Here is a 16,321-nt window from a genome sequence, read left to right on the forward strand (position 1 = left end):
ATGTATGCTGATGGAGGCGGGTTAAAGTGTGGAGTTTGGTGATGCACGATGTATTTTACTCCATAAAAAGGGAGTGGAAATTCCAGCACTAAATTTAAGGAGAGCTATGTGAGGAGATTACTTTTCCAACTTCCGCTTAATTAGTCTCAGTTATTTCTTGTATTTACTAGCACCATGCGTAACTACTCCAGCATTTTAGAAGGATAATCTAGGAAAGTTACGTATGATGGACTCGGCGTTCTCCTTTTTTTCTAAAGGATCGCAAAAATATTTACACCCTGTTCACATAAACGGATGGAGTACATTTTTTGATCGTCACGCCCTTATCACGTTGCCGTGACTGCGCGAGAATGCCCACGCCCTGCCTGACGTGAGGTGGCTCGTCGTGTCAGCTAGACGCCACCTCTGCCGCATAGTCTGGGTCAGCACGAGAGGCTGGAGCTGGACCTTCCAACACTGCAGATGTTCCAGAGGGAGATCAGGACAAGTTGCCAGCAGATGTTGATTCTTCGTACCAGGTGTTTATGAATCCGCTGTATGCACAAGGAGAAAGCAGTAGCAGATCGCTATCGGAGAGGGAAGAATTTCTGATGCCGCAGGGTAGTGCACCCACCAAGAGAATGTGGCTCAAGAGGAGGCAAACTCTCCCTTCGACGAACTGATGTGACCCAACAAATTTATTGATTCATGAAGATATAACTTGCATGATTATGCTTGGTAACTTGTTCATAGAAATCTGGAATGTTAATCTTTTGGTTCATTTGTTCATAAATTGATGATCAAATGCATATGGACTTCCATTCAGAATTTTATTTTGCGGGGAACCTCCATTAATTCAGATTCAGACAACAAAACTGATATAAATGAACAGAATTGAGCTTGAACTGAATCTACACCTAAAGCTTTCACAAGATTCTTCATATTTCCCTTAAAGCAAGGGTAAGATTGCCAGGTTTTGCCAAATTTTCAAATGGAAAAGATTGAACTTCAGTAAAAGGAAAGATTGGGACTCTACAAATAAGTCAGCTCATGTCCAATAATTTAAATGGACTTAGGTGCTAATACTCTATGCTGGTTCAGTTAACCGAGGCAAACTGAATTTAATCAATAAATACATGGAAATGACAAACTGCCATTACCATAGCGAACGAAAAAATCAAGATATGAACAGCTCTATCCTCTGTATGCAGTCATCTCTTGAGCATCCTAGAGATCTCAGTGCTAGGCTCTTTGACGCGAGAATCCCGGCTGAAATGAAGTGTAATGTAGAGTGAGGCCCCAAACGAACATAATTTCTATGCACGCATCATTCGTGCCATATACAACTGTATACATGTGATATGAACTGAAGGGCTATACCTGAAGTAGCATTGAAGGTGCCCTCGGTGGAGTCTCAGCTGCTACATGGCTCCGAGTCTTCCTTCCATTGACAGCAAGAACTGAAGGGCTGTCGCCTCCAAAGTCCCAGAAGGTACGCTTCTTAGCAGTTGGAGTAGGCGACGTGAACCGGTGGCTCGGGCTCTTCAACTCGCCTGCAGCTGCTGCATCTTTGTGGGCCTTCCGTATGCTTGCCCTTGTGATCACTCTTCTCTCAGCTGTTGCTGCTTCAGGGTCATTTGGGTTCTTCCTGTTGATCAGACCACGGATGAACTCGTCTTTCTGCTTGAGCTGCAGATAGTGTTCCTTCTTCATCTTCTCGATCTCAGCCTCCAGGGTCTTCACCTTTCTCTGTAGATCTCGGACCTGTGCATTATCTGCTGGCCTCTTAGCATTTGGTGTGCTGAAACAGCTCCCGTCTAAGATAGACCGCTTCGCCTTTCTCTGTGTTGAGCAGGGCGTGCTGACGTGAGGTGAGGGGGCAGCAGATTGTTGTGGTGTGGTGTTGGGAGCAAGTGATTGAGCCTGAACAGTCAGTAGCTTCTGTTGCTGCTTAACCACCTGCTGCCTCAGCTCACTATTCTCCTTCTGGAGCTCCAGGACTAGCTTTGCCTGCTCAGTATCAGAATCAGATGCCTTAAATATGTCCTCATTCCCAGCGGTTACAGCCTGAAAAAATCACGATAAATTCACTCTATCATCAGTTCTACTCATTAGAATATACAATGTTTTCATGTTGCACAATTAAGGTTCATTACCTTAGTTTTTATCTCCTTGGCACGGTCAGCCCAATGAAGAGTGTTCTGTGTCTCACCAAAGGAAAGATTCGAGGGGCTGATGTTTGCAATCATCACAGTGTTGCAGGACCCCCCGAGTGAATCCTTGAGTAGCTGAGTTAGCTTGGAATTGCGATATGGTACATGCTTCTTCCCCTCCACAAGAGCATTGATGCAACTGCTGAGTGCAAGGAGAGAGCGATTTATGTTAGCTCCTTCAAGCGACCTCTGTGAGCGTTGGTCAGTTGCTAGAGCTCTCTCTGATCCAGCAAGATCTATGAGTGAGAGCTTTCCGACTCGTGTTACAACACTAGGTCCATCCATGTATCTATATTCCACCACAACCTGCAAAATTTTCAACGGTTTACATTTTGTAGTTTATGGGATCATGTGAAAGTGCACCCTAGATAGATATTCACCTGCAGTATTGCATGGGAGCGTGATGATGTCTCATTAACTCTAGTTGGTTCAGTTGTTCTATTCTGGTTACCTTGCTGAAGCCATTTCATAACCTGTGACAACAGAGATATTAGTTACGCATTTTATTATCATTTCGACTGAAACTGTAGAGTATGCCTAAGGAAGCGCTTATTACTTCATCTGTAGAGTATGCTCTATATTGTGTAAGACCAGCAGCAACAGTTCCCTGGAATGCACAATCTTCTGTTAGAAAACTTTTTAATACTAATGCTTACAAATTGTACATATTCTGTAAAATGTGTACATAACACGTTTATTCAGAATGGATCCATTTGGCAACATAATATGCATTTTCTTCTGTTCGAAGAGCATGATTAAATTTACTTTATTGCGAAATAACTAATAACTTGATATCACCAAGATTAAATCAAACTTGCTAAACAAAATTTGCTTCATCGGTTAAAAACGTGGTTAGGTTAATACCTGCTGCTTATCTTCTCTCAGGTGGAGGGGTCTACCAGGAGACAGCAAGTCTCTCACTGTCTCATTGTAGACCTCGAGGTACGACAGCTGAATCGTGTGGCTGCCATCATGGCTCCTCTGCCTCACCTTCAAGAACAAATCTTTGATGGCGAGCACCATTACACCAGGGTTTTCTATCGTCCCGAGCATGGTATAGGTCTTCCCAGCCCCTGTTGCTCCATAGCAGAATACTGTTCCATTCCTCCCTTGCAGAACACCTTCCACAAGATCTGCTGTTCTGCAATATCAGAATGGAGGATCGGACTCATGTTACATTACGTACCAAGGAAGTGTCAAATTGCAGTTTGGCCTAATAGTCAAGAAAGTAGCACAATATAACCAATATCACAGACCTACCATTACTGCTGCCCAACATTCACCATAGTAAGACAGAAGGCCGTAGCCCGGCATTAAATTAATGACGCCAAAATGGCAGAAGATACAAAGTGCTGAACCAGCTAACAAACAGACTCCACACACGCAAACGCAAGAACAAGCCTAAGGCTCTTGTACAAAGAAACCAGTGAAAGCAGAGGTACAAGCAGGCTGGGTCGACGGCAACAAGATGCAGAAACAAACAACACTTGAGGAACCATAGTAACACTTCAATGACCAATTTCACAAACCTATCATGAAATGTATGTGCTATTTTCTAATCTATTCTTGTCAACTTGTGTAGTTTCATCAGCATTTAATTTTCCCCAATAGCCAAGAAATTACACACTTAACCAATGTACCTACCATTACTTTTACCTAGCTTTTTACAATAATACCATTTCTATTGTCAATTTCACCATAAACCTGTCCTGAAATGTATCTGCTATTTTCTAATCTAGCTTCATCAGCATTTAATTTTCCCTAATAGCCACGAAATTACCACTTCTATAACCAATGTATTGGGGAATACTACCACTTCTATTACCCATTTCATCAGCGTTTAATTTTCCCTAATGACCATTGCTTTTACCTAGCATTTTACAATACTACCACTTGTATTACCAATTTCACCATAAACCTGTCATGAAATGTGTCCTGTTGTCTAATCTAGTCTTATCAAGTTTTGCAATTTCAAAGCAAATTTATCACTTTTAAAGGCAAGAGTCCAAAGTTCTGCATTTTCACATTCATTTTTACTTATTGAGATAACCAAATAGTTGTCTGAAACATGTGCATCTGAATATCTGATAAAAAAAAGACTGAATAGTACTCGATTTGTGTGTACTACTGTAAAAGCCATGATGATATGGTAGTGCTGTTCTTACGAGGTGTTGTAGACTTGGGCTTGCGTGGTGGAATCGGGGAAGGAGGCGTCGAAGCAGAAATGGCGGCCGCGCACCCGCTTGAGGCGGAGGTAGTCGTTCTCGGAGGCCAACTCGGTCAGGTAGACGTCCTTCTTGTTGACGATCTTGACGCAGGTCTTGGAGCCAGCCTCCTTCTCCTTCCTTGACATGGGGCGGAGCCTGACGAAGACCAGGATCCGGCTCCCCATCGCGTCGGCATTCCCAGCCCCCGTCTCGCCGATAGCCCTCAGCTTGGCGCCGACGCCGCCTCCCAGCGAGAGCTTCCTGGCCGCCGGTGCCGGGAGAGCCGGCATGGGCTTCTTGGCGGGGCAGGACATGAAATTGGCGGCGTGGGGCACGTTCTCCTTCTCCTTGGGCCGCGAGAAGACGACGACGTTGTCGTTCTTGGAAGGGGCTCGCGCCTCCGGAGGGGCAATGTTTTCCCTCAGCACCGCGGCCTCCTCAAAGGCGTGGCCGCGGCGGTGGCGCTCCACTTGTTCGTCGGCCCTGCCCTCCGCGACGCTGGCGCTGGCGGGCGGGATGCTGCGGCTCCGGCGCAGGGCGGCGGCGCCCTGGGAGGAGGCGACCTGCTGCTCGTAGATGAGGTTGAGGTCGCGCAGCTTCTCCTTGAGGTCGTGGTGCGCGTTGGCCAGGAGCGGCGGGCGCCGCGGCGCGCCGCCGTCGTGGCCTGCCGGCGCCCGCGGGGCCGCCGACGAGCTCCATGGGCGGTCGCCGCCGCGGGTGGCGCTGGCTTGCGACCGTGTGGCGACCGGCATCTGCTGCGAGGAGATCTGGTCACAGGCTCAACTTGAGCATCAACGAACCCAGCAGCTCCCCTCAATCAAAGAAAAGAACCGAAAAAGAAAACCCAGCAGCAGCAGCAGCTCACCGGTTGAACGGCTTCTCGCAAAATTTCCCGGATCTGCGCACCAGATCGACGAAATCCCCAGAAGAGAGATGCAGTAACGCCCTCGAATCGGAGCAAGATCCCGAGATTTGACGGCCGGAATGCTGGGGACGACGGGGGTTGTGGGGGAGGCGGAGAGAGAGGAGGTGTGTTGTGGAGTAGTAACAGTAGCGGGGAGCTGGAAATGCGGTGCTGCTGCCGTCGGATCGGAGCTTGGGGAGATTGATGGCGGGTTCGAAATCTCAGCGAGGGAGAGGGAGGGAGGCTGCAACGGTCGGGGTCCTCTTCCTGCTTCCTCTGCCTGCTAGCAAGCAGCCAACGGTCGTGAAGCGATGGATTTGTAGTCTAGTCGTACGAGTACGCGGGGTCCACGATGACAGTTTTGTGCAGGGATTATTACGGCCATGATTGCACAGTTATCAGCCGGTCAAACAACTCGATGGTGCGTCGATTTGGGCTTCCGGATTTAGCGACGTAAATCCCCAAGGAGGATGTGAATGCTGCCCTAATAATAGGGAAAACGCTCTCCTTCCCCCGGGGGATCGCGCGAAGCGATCGTCCGCCTGGCTGGCACCGGCTGTCGCTAGACGTAGAGAATCTGGAGAGATCGGGATGGTTGGGGGCCCACCACGTGCATAGTCTTTATCCTCCCTCTGCCTAAATAAAGGCTGTGCCGTCTTCCACACCCATCATAATGACCGCAGCGCCTCTTCTCCCTCTTCGCCTGATCCTCCGCCATAACCGCCTCCTGGCCATGGACTACCTTTCACTGCCACCGTTGTCTGCTACCGCACAGCCACCACGGGGCCGAGCTCCTCTGGCCGCCATGACTAGCTACAGCCGGCCTCCGCGGCGATGCTACCGAAGGCGGCGGCGTCGCTACATCCCTCCGTGGTGCCGCTACCAAAGGCCGGCGGAGCCGCGCAAGTAGGGGGAACTCTGCTATGTCCCACGGCGGGGTCGCTACCAAAGGCCGGCGACGCCGCCGCAAGCGGCGGGGAAGCCTTCTACGTCTGGCGGCGGCTCGTTGCAAACGGCGGCGGATGCTACGTTCGGCCGTGGGCGCTACCAAAGGTCGGCGGCTCTGCTCCAAGCGGCGGCGGTGCTCGCTACGTCCGCCGTCCGAGCCGCTACCAAAGAAGGTCGCCGGTGCTACCATGGGAGGTGGCGTGCTACCATAGGCGAGCAAGAGATGCTACGGAAGAAAGGCATTGTCGCTACCGTTGGTTGCGGCGTTTTACGCTTGCCGGAGGTGGGATGTCGCATGGCGGAGGTCTCGCCGGAGTTCGGAGCGGAGGTGCTACCAACGAACGATGGGTTTGCTACCAAGGAACGAAGGTTGTGCTACCCAAGGAGTCGACGTCGCCGTGAGGCCGCCGATGCGAGCGGAGGTGCTTTCGGCGGGCGCGGGTGCGCGCTCGTCGGCGGCGGCGATTCCGGAGGCGCGGTGCGCGCTTCGTCGGGGCGGCGCGATTCGGGAGGCGCGGGTGCAGCGCTTCGTCGGGGCGGCGATTCGGGAGGCGCGGTGCAGCGCTTGATCGTGGGCTCGTGGCTTCGTGGGATGTTTTTTTTTTAAAGGTGCGGGAGCAGTAACTCACGGTTTGGATGCATGGCAACGAACGGCTGGCGACCCGGGGGATCGGGGATTTGATCCCCCGGGGGACGCTCAGCAGGCCCCTAATAATAGTCTTTTAATTGCAAGGTGAAACTGAAAACTTGTGTTATGTCATCGCTCAATTGTGTACGAAGGGAGAGAAAAATGCTATACTTTCATGTTACACTTAAACGGGCAACCGATCTGTCTCCTTGCTCTGTGCCATGCTACTTTCATCACACATTTTGCCATGAAACGCAAAACTTAATTTTTTTGGCAGTTCGGGATAAAAACTAGTACAAGAACCACATAAAAATATAGGAAACCCTAAATTCATCGGATACCTACGGGCCCAGGGCAGGATTTGTTGTTTCCCCCTTAAATAAATTTTCACGCAAAAAATGATAAACCATCACCGATTTCTTGTAGCCATTACTTTTCATGCAAAAAATGATAAACCATCACCATTTTTTGTAGGCATTATTTTTCACGTAAAAAATGATAAACCATCACCGATTTCTTGTAGCCATTACTTTTCACGCAAAAAATGATAAACCATCACCGATTTCTTGTAGGCATTACTTTTTACGCAAAAAAATGATAAACCATCACCGATTTCTTGTAGCCATTATTTTTCACGCTAAAAATGATAAACGAAACAATCTATCTATCTCTGTATTTGAAGTTTGGGAGGGTTCACCATCTACTTATGTTAACTTTCGAGGTTTTGACCTGAAAATCAACTAGGTATTATAAAGGGAAATAAAAGTTCAAAAAAAATTGTAAAAACGAAACAATCTACCTATCTTTGTATAGAAGATCATATGTATGATTTTTGAGGTCATTTAGAGAAGGTCGAAAAACCTAACTTGTTACAAAAGCTGGTTTCAGTGAGACCAAACGGCATGCGTTTAAGCAAAGTGATTTTTTTCGAACATCTCCAAATGACCCCAAGTTTGGCATACATGATGTCATACCTGTAACAACAAGGAATATCTAAAAAGTATCAAAAACTTTTGCCGAACCGTATAACTCTATAAAAAAGAACCTCACCATGGTGCCAGTAAAATTTTTAGTTACAAACTTTCGTATTTTACCTAACCATCAACAAGAAACTTGTTTCAAATTCATTTTGGCGTACAAGAAACAAATCTCACCTTGATTCGAGCACCACAGCCTCCAAACGATGCTGATGCCGATATCGGCATGGTCAGAACGGCTATGCTCGCCGCCACTGCTAGGTCACCGTCGGGATGCACCCTCAATTCCGTCCCCTCATTCGGTCACTGACACACCAGAGATATGCCAAGGCCAATGCCGAACATACATGCTGATGCCAATGCCGAACATGCACGTCGTTGTGGGGCACGGCCATGCCGCCCCGCTATGCTGGACGCCACAGACCACCACGAGGTCTTTCCCTTCGCCACCACACTCCCCTAGCACCCATCTATACACGCCAGAAAGGAGAGACACTAGTTTTCTCTACATTTCTCGCGTTCGTATCCGACACCGTCAGTCAAAGTGTTGAGGTAGTCGTCGATGTCCTCGACCATTTCTTCTCTTCTTTGCATGGTTAAACGCATCTAGTTCATATCAATCTAATGTGTCTGGTCTCGCCTCATGCAGTTCTTTGTGGACGTCGATCTCATCTCAGCACCCCGCAGGCCATCTCCTCCGTGCCATTATTGTAGAGCTCCGTTTAAAAATCTAATCCTACCCGTGTATTGCCCCTTGTATCAGCGTCATGGTCCCACTTGTCATTCGATATACCTAAGCCCCACTCGTCCGTGTTTTGGTCAGGGATACGGTGATGCTTACGGTGAAACAAGGATGAATGGTATGACGTGTCTTTGCGGGCTCTACGTGGCCCCACTAGTTAGCAGATAACAGTCAAAGTTGCTGACCCATCGGGCAACCGGCCGTTCCAGTACTTGTGAGGGTTTCAGACAAGGGCTTGGGAAAAACTGAGGAAAAACTAAGTGGCTGGGGAAAACTGAGCACAACTAAGGACCCGAGGGCACGAAAATAGAAATCCCTTAGAAAAGTGTGAGGAATTTAAATAACAATATAATAGAAAGATTTAATATATATTAATCGTGACGATTCATATGTTCATACATAGAAGGCACACACGATACCACAGACCACACCACCATGCGTGTACTCATAAATATTAAGTCCGAGGCGATCCATATGGCTATTGTAGCCAAGTGTCCGGAAATGCCTCCTACCCAGCTCGAAGCCGAAGCGAGCGTCGAGAGCGGCATACTGCAGTTGCTTATGGCTCAAGGGAAAATCTCCCCATCCAAAAATCAGTGTCTCTTCTTCTAATTCCTTGGCGGTCTTCAGCGGCTTGTTCTTCTTATAATTAAACTTCTTCTTCTGCTCGAGATCCGTCCTAATAGAATGGTTTGCCAAATGAATCAAACTCGGAGTCTGCTTTCTTGGGACGGGGTTCTGGAGGATCAGCTGGAGGTTGATCGTAGATGGAATACTAATTCCGTGGGTCTGCAATATATCCAGATCATTGTGGATTGCCGTGCCACAAAATTTGATGTTCTTGTCCGCAAGGAAATCGATGCGCACTTGTGGCACTTCATCGGCATGCACAATATGGAAGACTAGAGTGTGTTGCGCGACGGAGAGTTGCAAGACGGAGGCGCGTTGGTTACCCTTGCGAGGGTCAGTGAACTCGCAGTCTAAGCCCACGACCTGCAAACACAGAAAAAATGCCATTGGAATTTTGGATGCTTTATGCATGATATCTCTAAATTTTAAGCCATGGAAAACTAACCTTGATTTCCGCGGCGTCGAGGAAATCCCTCCTAACGGCGCGGATCCACCTCTCCACCCTCTTCGCAATGAGGGAGTACGTGATCTTGAAATTCATCTTCTCCATGACATCGTAGTAGATTTCAAATGGAGGGAAGTCGAGGGCGCGCACGAGCTTGACCATTTCGAGTTCCATGATGGCTGGCCGGGGAAAATGGTGCAGTTTTGGTGGCTATGGAGATCTGAGGAAGAGCAAGGCATATATATAGGGGAGAGGGAGGTGAAAAGGCGTCGGTCATGGTGACAAGGGATTAACTCATCAATGCCTACGAGTTGTAGACTAGGGTTTAGTTGGAAGTAGAGGGCAAGTAGATCTCGAGGGTTTCAGCCGAAAAGTACTCGACGATTAAGAAACTAGGGTTTTCGTGAAACAATGAATCGATCCTCTCTTTGTCCCTCGACTCCCCCTTATATAGGAGGCGGAGCCGAGGGATTCGTGGTACACAAGTTTACAGAGTCCGGGAGGGTTTCTGAACCGTCCCGTAATAATTACAAGCTGATATTCCTAATACAATTCTATCTTTCCTTAATACTAATTGGACTTCCAGGCTTCATATTCTTTGACTCGTGGACCTTCAATAAACCCCGGGCACCATCTTCGGTAGGCCCATTGGGGATGCCTATGTCAGTAGCCCCCGAGATTTTGCTTGAATCGAAGAATCAGGGAAAATCTCCAACTTTATAATCATCAAACAACCTTTCAAAACATCATATAGCTTTAGACATTTATATATTGTACAGGGATAATGGTAATTGGGGCTAGTTCATCTGACGGATCAGGTACTAGTTAACTGCTCTAGTGGCAATCCGCAAAAACCTACTTCAAGATCACGTCCCTAGACATGATCTCGGGATACTGGTGTTAACTCGACATGTGCCACTTAAGGTCTTACCATTTGTCAAGTCCCAGTCATGTTTTATCGGGTACCTAACGCGTCCGTTACGATTTTTCTTCGTATCTGTTGACACGGAAAAAAGTAGCAAACCGACGTCAGAGACGGTGCCACGCTGCTCAGAACGGATCTGGGGTCTTACCTTCGCAGAGGTTTGCGGCATTCAGAGATTATTCGCGGCTTTGGCGCTCTGAGAATATATTGTCGAGTGCTTTTTCGGCTGTTGGAATAGCACATTTTATTGAGTCAACAGATGACTTATCTTGTCTTCCCGATGGGAGTATATGGAGAGTTATTTGTATAACTCGAAATATGCTCATTATACTTTTTATAATGTCATCGGGCACGCGAACAGCGTTCCTGATGGGAGTAGCCCCCGAGGCTACAGCCAAGGACTTGTACTTGGTTGTAGGCTCATCATTTCAATATCTTTTGTCGCGATATTGTCGTGTTGCTGAGTTCTTCTATCTTTATCGGGTGCGCGATCAGCGCTCCCGATGGGAGTAGCCCCCGAGGCTATGGACGAATGCTTGCATTTGATCATAGGCTCTCGCCATTTCTATTTTGCCATACCCGAAATTTTCCTTTTTCAAAAGTAGCCCCCGAGCATTTGATCATAAACTTGTATTTGATCAAAGGCTCTCGAGATTGTCAGTAGTCCTTTACTGTCGCCATTTTTCTTAACCTCACAGCTGAGATTTTCATGTAGTAAGGTGACATCAGTGCTGACGATAGCCATGACCACTGTATTGGGAAGACGCGAGTACTGTCCTCTCTCTGACCTGCGGGCCCAAAACCCACGACACGTTGACACGTTATCGTAGTGGGGGACACACGTCCTCCACTTTTTCTGGCACGCGCTGATGACCCACAAGTATAGGGGATCGCAACAGTCTTCGAGGGAAGTAAAACCCAAATTTATTGATTCGACACAAGAGGAGGTAAAGAATACTTATAGGCCTTAACAACTGAGTTGTCAATTCAGCTGCACCTGGAAAAAACACTAGCAACAGGGTGATGTGAAAGCAGCAGTAATATGAGAGCAATAGTAATAGTAACACAACAGCAGTTTCAGTAACACAGAGGCAATGGCACCAGAAAATAGTTGATACTACTTCCAATGTCATAGAGAAACGAGTATATGATGATGAGAGATGGACCGGGGTTCCCAGCGATCTACACTAGTGGTAACTCTCCAATAACAAGTGACAAGTGTTGGGTGAACAAATTACAGTTGGGCAATTGATAGGATTGAAATAGCATTAAGATAGAACATCAAGATTATTAATCATGTAGGCATGTTTTTCATATATAGTCGTACGTGCTCGCAATGGGAAACTTGTACAACATCTTTTGTCCTACCAGCCGGTGGCAGCCGGTGAAAGGATCGTATGCCGCACCTAGAGGGGGGTGAATAGGTGCTATCCAATTTTTAGTTCTTTTTCAATTTAGGCTTGACACAAAGGTAAATTCTCTAGATATGCAACTAAGTGAATTTACCTATATGACAAGGCAATCAACTAAGCAAGATATAGCTAAGCAATATAAGAGATAGAATAGGATAGAGGTAACCGAGAGTGGAGCACGCGATGACACGGAGATGATTCCCGTAGTTCCCTTCCTTTGCAAGAAGGTACGTCTACGTTTGGAGGAGTGTGGTTGCTACGAAAGCCAAACCAATAGCCACGAAGGCTTCACTCAGATCTCCGGTGAGCAACGCCACGAAGGCCTAGCCCACTTCCACTAAGGGATTTCCTCGAGGCGGAAACCGGGCCTTTACAAGGTTCTTGGGGCACACATCCACAACTGAATTGGAGGCTCCCAAATCTGTAACAATACAACAATCAACAACAACACATCAACTCAAATCAACTAGGGAGCCAAATAGGAACACTAGCATGAGATCCCTCAAACAAGAGAGGGGGAAATGAAAAACGCTTCGGTGAGGATGTAGATCGGTGTCTTCTCCTTCGAATCTCCAAAGATCAAGAGCTTTGGTTGGGGGAGGAAGGAGATCTTGCAAATCTTGTGTTTCTTGAGGTGGCTCTAATGGAGGTGAGACTTGGCAGATTTCTTGTGCAATGATTGAGCAAGCCTCCAAGGTAGAAGAAGGGGGGTATTTATACCCCCCCAGAAATCGAGCCGTTGCAGCTTCCGGGGGGCCGGATATTCCGGCCTAAGTAAGGGCCGGATAATCCCCCCCCCCCCCCCCCGGATAATCCGGCCTCAGGGACAAAACCAGGACAATGTCCGGCCAAATGTCCGGCCCCTATCCAGACTTGCTTTTCTTCAGGTCCTTAGCCAAAATCGAGGGGGCCGGATATTTCCGAAATGTCCGGCCCGGATATTCCGGCCTTTGGACAAAACCAGGACAATATCCGGGCAAATGTCCGGCCCCTATCCAGAGACACAAAACCTCAAACCCTTAGCCGAAAACTGGGGGCCGGATATTTCCAAAATATCCGGCCCGGATTATTCGGCCTGATGAACTTTTTGCTGCTTCTTTTTGACAGAACTGACCACATCCAACACACATAAAAATGTATCTATATAATCCCTGTACCACTTAAACAAACATTAGTGTATCACATACATTGACATCAAACACACAAAACATAATGTGAGAGATGTTCTTTCAATCTCCCCCTTTTTGGTGTTTGATGACAATATACGGATTTGCAAGAGAATCACTATAGAGACAAGCATGATGGCAAAACATAGAGGCACTCCCCCTACATGTGTGCATATAAGTAATTTGCATTTGAATACAAATACACAACACATAGGAGCGAGGTGCCTCAACACAAAAGGTATCCAACATGAGCTCTAACAAGAGACATAGACAAATATGAAGTTGAGATAGGATGCGAGAAATCGTACCCATGTGTAGATATATAATACGGAGATATAGCATCACACATAATATAATAGCATTGATCTCAACAAATAGAAATCCGAAAACCATAACAATGTCTCACACCACATAGCACATAGTTTTAAACGGAACACAAGTAAACCAAATAGTTCAAATAAGAGGGAACACAAGCAATAGAAGAATGATAAACGCATATGCTTGTGCCCAAACCATGCAAATCCCCGAGAGTCCTAATAGAACACTTCTCCCCCTTTGGCATCGAGACGCCAAAAAGGGGACAAGCGCGATGCTACACGCCCCATGGGAATCACTCGGAGGCATCTTCATCATCGGACTGGTATGCCGCTTCCTCATCTTTATCTTCAGTGTCAGGGGCATCCGGAGAGCGGCGAGTGAGGTTGGACCTTTGAAGGCAATCATCAAGATCACTCCACGGAACCTGTGCAGAATGCCACCCACTGTAACCTGAGTGAGCTGGAGGCTGAGGCGGGGGTCCTTGCTCACCACTGAGCTTGTGCAGCATAACCGCCTGAGTATGCTTAATCTCAGAGCGTTCTCGGCTGGCCGTATAATTCTCCTTATGGATCTCAATGTTCATGCAAAGGATGTGATGCTGAAACCAACTAAGCCTGCTCACTTGTTTCCTCATAGCCGGAACGTCAGGATGGCGAGCAGGAGCAAAACCACTAGAACGAGCATCACCCATGAATGAGTCAGGTGCAGGTGCAGCAGAAGAGACTGGCTTAAGCCTGTAGGCCTTCTTGACATTGTGCTTCATCAATGGGTACCCGCTCAAGTCTTCACCATCCAAAGCCACAGAGTTGTTGATGAGGAGCTGGATGTAGGGTGCATAAGGTATGGTGGTCCGGGAGACCATGGCATCATGGATCTCATGGAAGATGAAGTCCATGACATCAATAGTGTAGTTCCGTTCCTCATTAACATCACGAGCACACCTAAAGCTGAGGTGCATAAGATCCACAAGAGTTCCCCGGAGAGCATCATTATTACCACCACTTGGACAAATGGTGGCCCGAAAGAACCGGAGCAACTGACTATAGATGGGAAGCAACCCCTTGGCAGAACCAACTGTTCCCGCTGAGGTATAGAGATCAAACAGTGCACTCTTATCTGTCCTCTGTGGTCCATGAAGTCGACGACCACTTCCTGCAGGAACTCCAAGAATACCAGCTGACAAGGTATTAACTTGTCAATGCCTACGGGTTGTAGACTAGGGTTTAGTTGGAAGTAGAGGGCAAGTAGATCTCGAAGGTTTCAGCCGAAAAGTACTCGACGATTATGAAACTAGGGTTTGAGAAACAATGATTCGATGATTCTTCGTCCCTCGACTCCCCCTTATATAGGAGGCGGAGCCGAGGGATTTGTGTTGTACAAGTTACAAAGTCCAGGAAGGTTTCTAACTCATCCCGCAAGATTACAAATAACACTTCCTATTACAACTCTAGCTTTCCTTAATAATATCTTGGGCTTCCGAATCTTCTTATTCTTCGGGTAGTGGGCCTTCAGTAAACCCCGGGTACTATCTTCGGCAGGCCCATTTGGGATGCCTATGTCAGTAGCCCCCGAGATTTTGCTTGAATCGTAGAGTCAGGGAAAATCTCCACTGTTTATTTTTATTCGACAACTTTAACTTTTCTATATTTCTTCGCATAAACTTCTATATTGTACAGGGATAATGGTAGTTGGGGCTAGTTCATCTGACGGATCAGGTACTAGTTAACTGCTCTAGTGGCAATCCGCAAAAACCTACTTCAAGATCACGTCCCTGGACATGATCTCGGGATACTGGTGTAAACTTCGACAGGTGCCGCTTAAGGTCTTACCATTCTGTCGAGTCCCAGTAAAATTTATCGGGTACCTAACGCGTCCGTTAGGATTTTTCTTCGTATCTGTTGATACGGATAAAAGTAGCAAACCGATGTCAGAGACGGCGCCACGCCACACAGAACGGATCTGGGGTCTTACCTTCGCAAATTTGCGGCATTCAGAAATTGATCGCAACTTTGGCATTCTGAGAATATATTGTCGAGTGCTTATTCGGCTGTTGGAATGGCACATTTTATTGAGTCAAAGATGACTTATATTGCTCTCCCGATGGGAGTATATGCAGAGTTATTTATAACTCGAAATATACTGTTTTGCTCTGCTATCTTTCTTTTTCTCTTTCTTTCTTTCTTCTCTCTTATTTTTTATGATTTCATCGGGCACGCGAGCAGCGTTCCCGATGGGAGTAGCCCCCGAGGCTATAGCCAAGGACTTGTACTTGGTTGTAGGCTCCACGCCCTATGCCGCTATATTTTCTTTTATCTCCCGAAGTTTTATAATTTCTCGGGTGCGCGAACAGCGCTCCCGATGGGAGTAGCCCCCGAGGCTATGAACAAATATTTGCTTTTGATCATAGGCTCACGCCATTTCTATTTTGTCTTTCTTGATCTTTTCATTTTTTCAAAGTAGCCCCCGAGCATTTGATCAAAAACTTGTATTTGATCAAAGGCTCAGCATTACTTTTCCATGTCGCCTTTTATGAAGCTGTTAAGGCGAATTTTTTCTTCTGCCAAGGTGACGTTATTGCTGACGATAGCCACGATTGCGAGTTAAAAATCGCGAGAAGTCTCCTCCCGCTGCCTTGCTGGCCCAATTGATCCACTATCTTGACACGTCGTGCAAGTGGGGGACACACGTCCTCCGCTTTTTCTGGCGCACGTACCGTAACTTCTCCAATGTTAAAATACTTTTTTACCCCTGCTTCCACGTGGTTATCATCTGCCACGCATTTTTTCCATCCAACGGTCCGGCGCTTCGCCGCACCTCTATATAAGAT

General features: G+C 47.2%; 2 protein-coding genes across 3 annotated transcripts; both read right to left on the minus strand.

The window, feature by feature from the left end:
• Positions 1-963: 963 nt before the first annotated feature.
• LOC127342866 (kinesin-like protein KIN-8A) lies at positions 964-5,398 on the minus strand. Of its 2 annotated transcripts, none has more exons than XM_051368884.2 (8): positions 5,265-5,398; positions 4,358-5,151; positions 3,057-3,333; positions 2,749-2,799; positions 2,573-2,665; positions 2,136-2,498; positions 1,360-2,046; positions 964-1,248 (listed from the first exon to the last, which is right to left on the minus strand). In XM_051368884.2, exons 2-8 carry the CDS (start codon positions 5,149-5,151, stop codon positions 1,222-1,224), a joined length of 2,292 nt encoding a protein of 763 aa, XP_051224844.1. In that variant the 5' UTR covers positions 5,265-5,398; the 3' UTR covers positions 964-1,221. The 2 variants fall into 2 exon arrangements, with proteins under 2 accessions (XP_051224844.1, XP_051224842.1); XM_051368882.2 differs by having other exon boundaries at positions 4,358-5,166.
• A 3,593-nt stretch (positions 5,399-8,991) lies between these two features.
• LOC127339719 (uncharacterized) lies at positions 8,992-9,835 on the minus strand. Its single transcript, XM_051365538.1, has 2 exons — positions 9,674-9,835; positions 8,992-9,591 (listed from the first exon to the last, which is right to left on the minus strand). The coding sequence occupies exons 1-2, from the start codon at positions 9,833-9,835 to the stop codon at positions 8,992-8,994; spliced, it is 762 nt and encodes a 253-aa protein (XP_051221498.1).
• Positions 9,836-16,321: the final 6,486 nt, after the last annotated feature.

Source organism: Lolium perenne, chromosome 3, assembly GCF_019359855.2.
Source record: "Lolium perenne isolate Kyuss_39 chromosome 3, Kyuss_2.0, whole genome shotgun sequence".
Taxonomy (NCBI): Eukaryota; Viridiplantae; Streptophyta; class Magnoliopsida; order Poales; family Poaceae; genus Lolium; species Lolium perenne.

Excerpts from the sequence above, each read along its gene's own strand:
- LOC127342866 (XM_051368884.2), bottom strand. The coding sequence starts at position 5,151 with ATGCCGGTCGCCACACGGTCGCAAGCCAGCGCCACCCGCGGCGGCGAC. Across the intron at positions 3,334-4,357 it reads GCCCAAGTCTACAACACCTC|AACAGCAGATCTTGTGGAAG; the intron begins GTAAGAACAGCA and ends CTGATATTGCAG. Across the intron at positions 2,666-2,748 it reads GAGCATACTCTACAGATGAA|GTTATGAAATGGCTTCAGCA; the intron begins GTAATAAGCGCT and ends CTGTTGTCACAG.
- LOC127339719 (XM_051365538.1), bottom strand. The coding sequence starts at position 9,835 with ATGGTCAAGCTCGTGCGCGCCCTCGACTTCCCTCCATTTGAAATCTAC. Across the intron at positions 9,592-9,673 it reads TCGACGCCGCGGAAATCAAG|GTCGTGGGCTTAGACTGCGA; the intron begins GTTAGTTTTCCA and ends CTGTGTTTGCAG.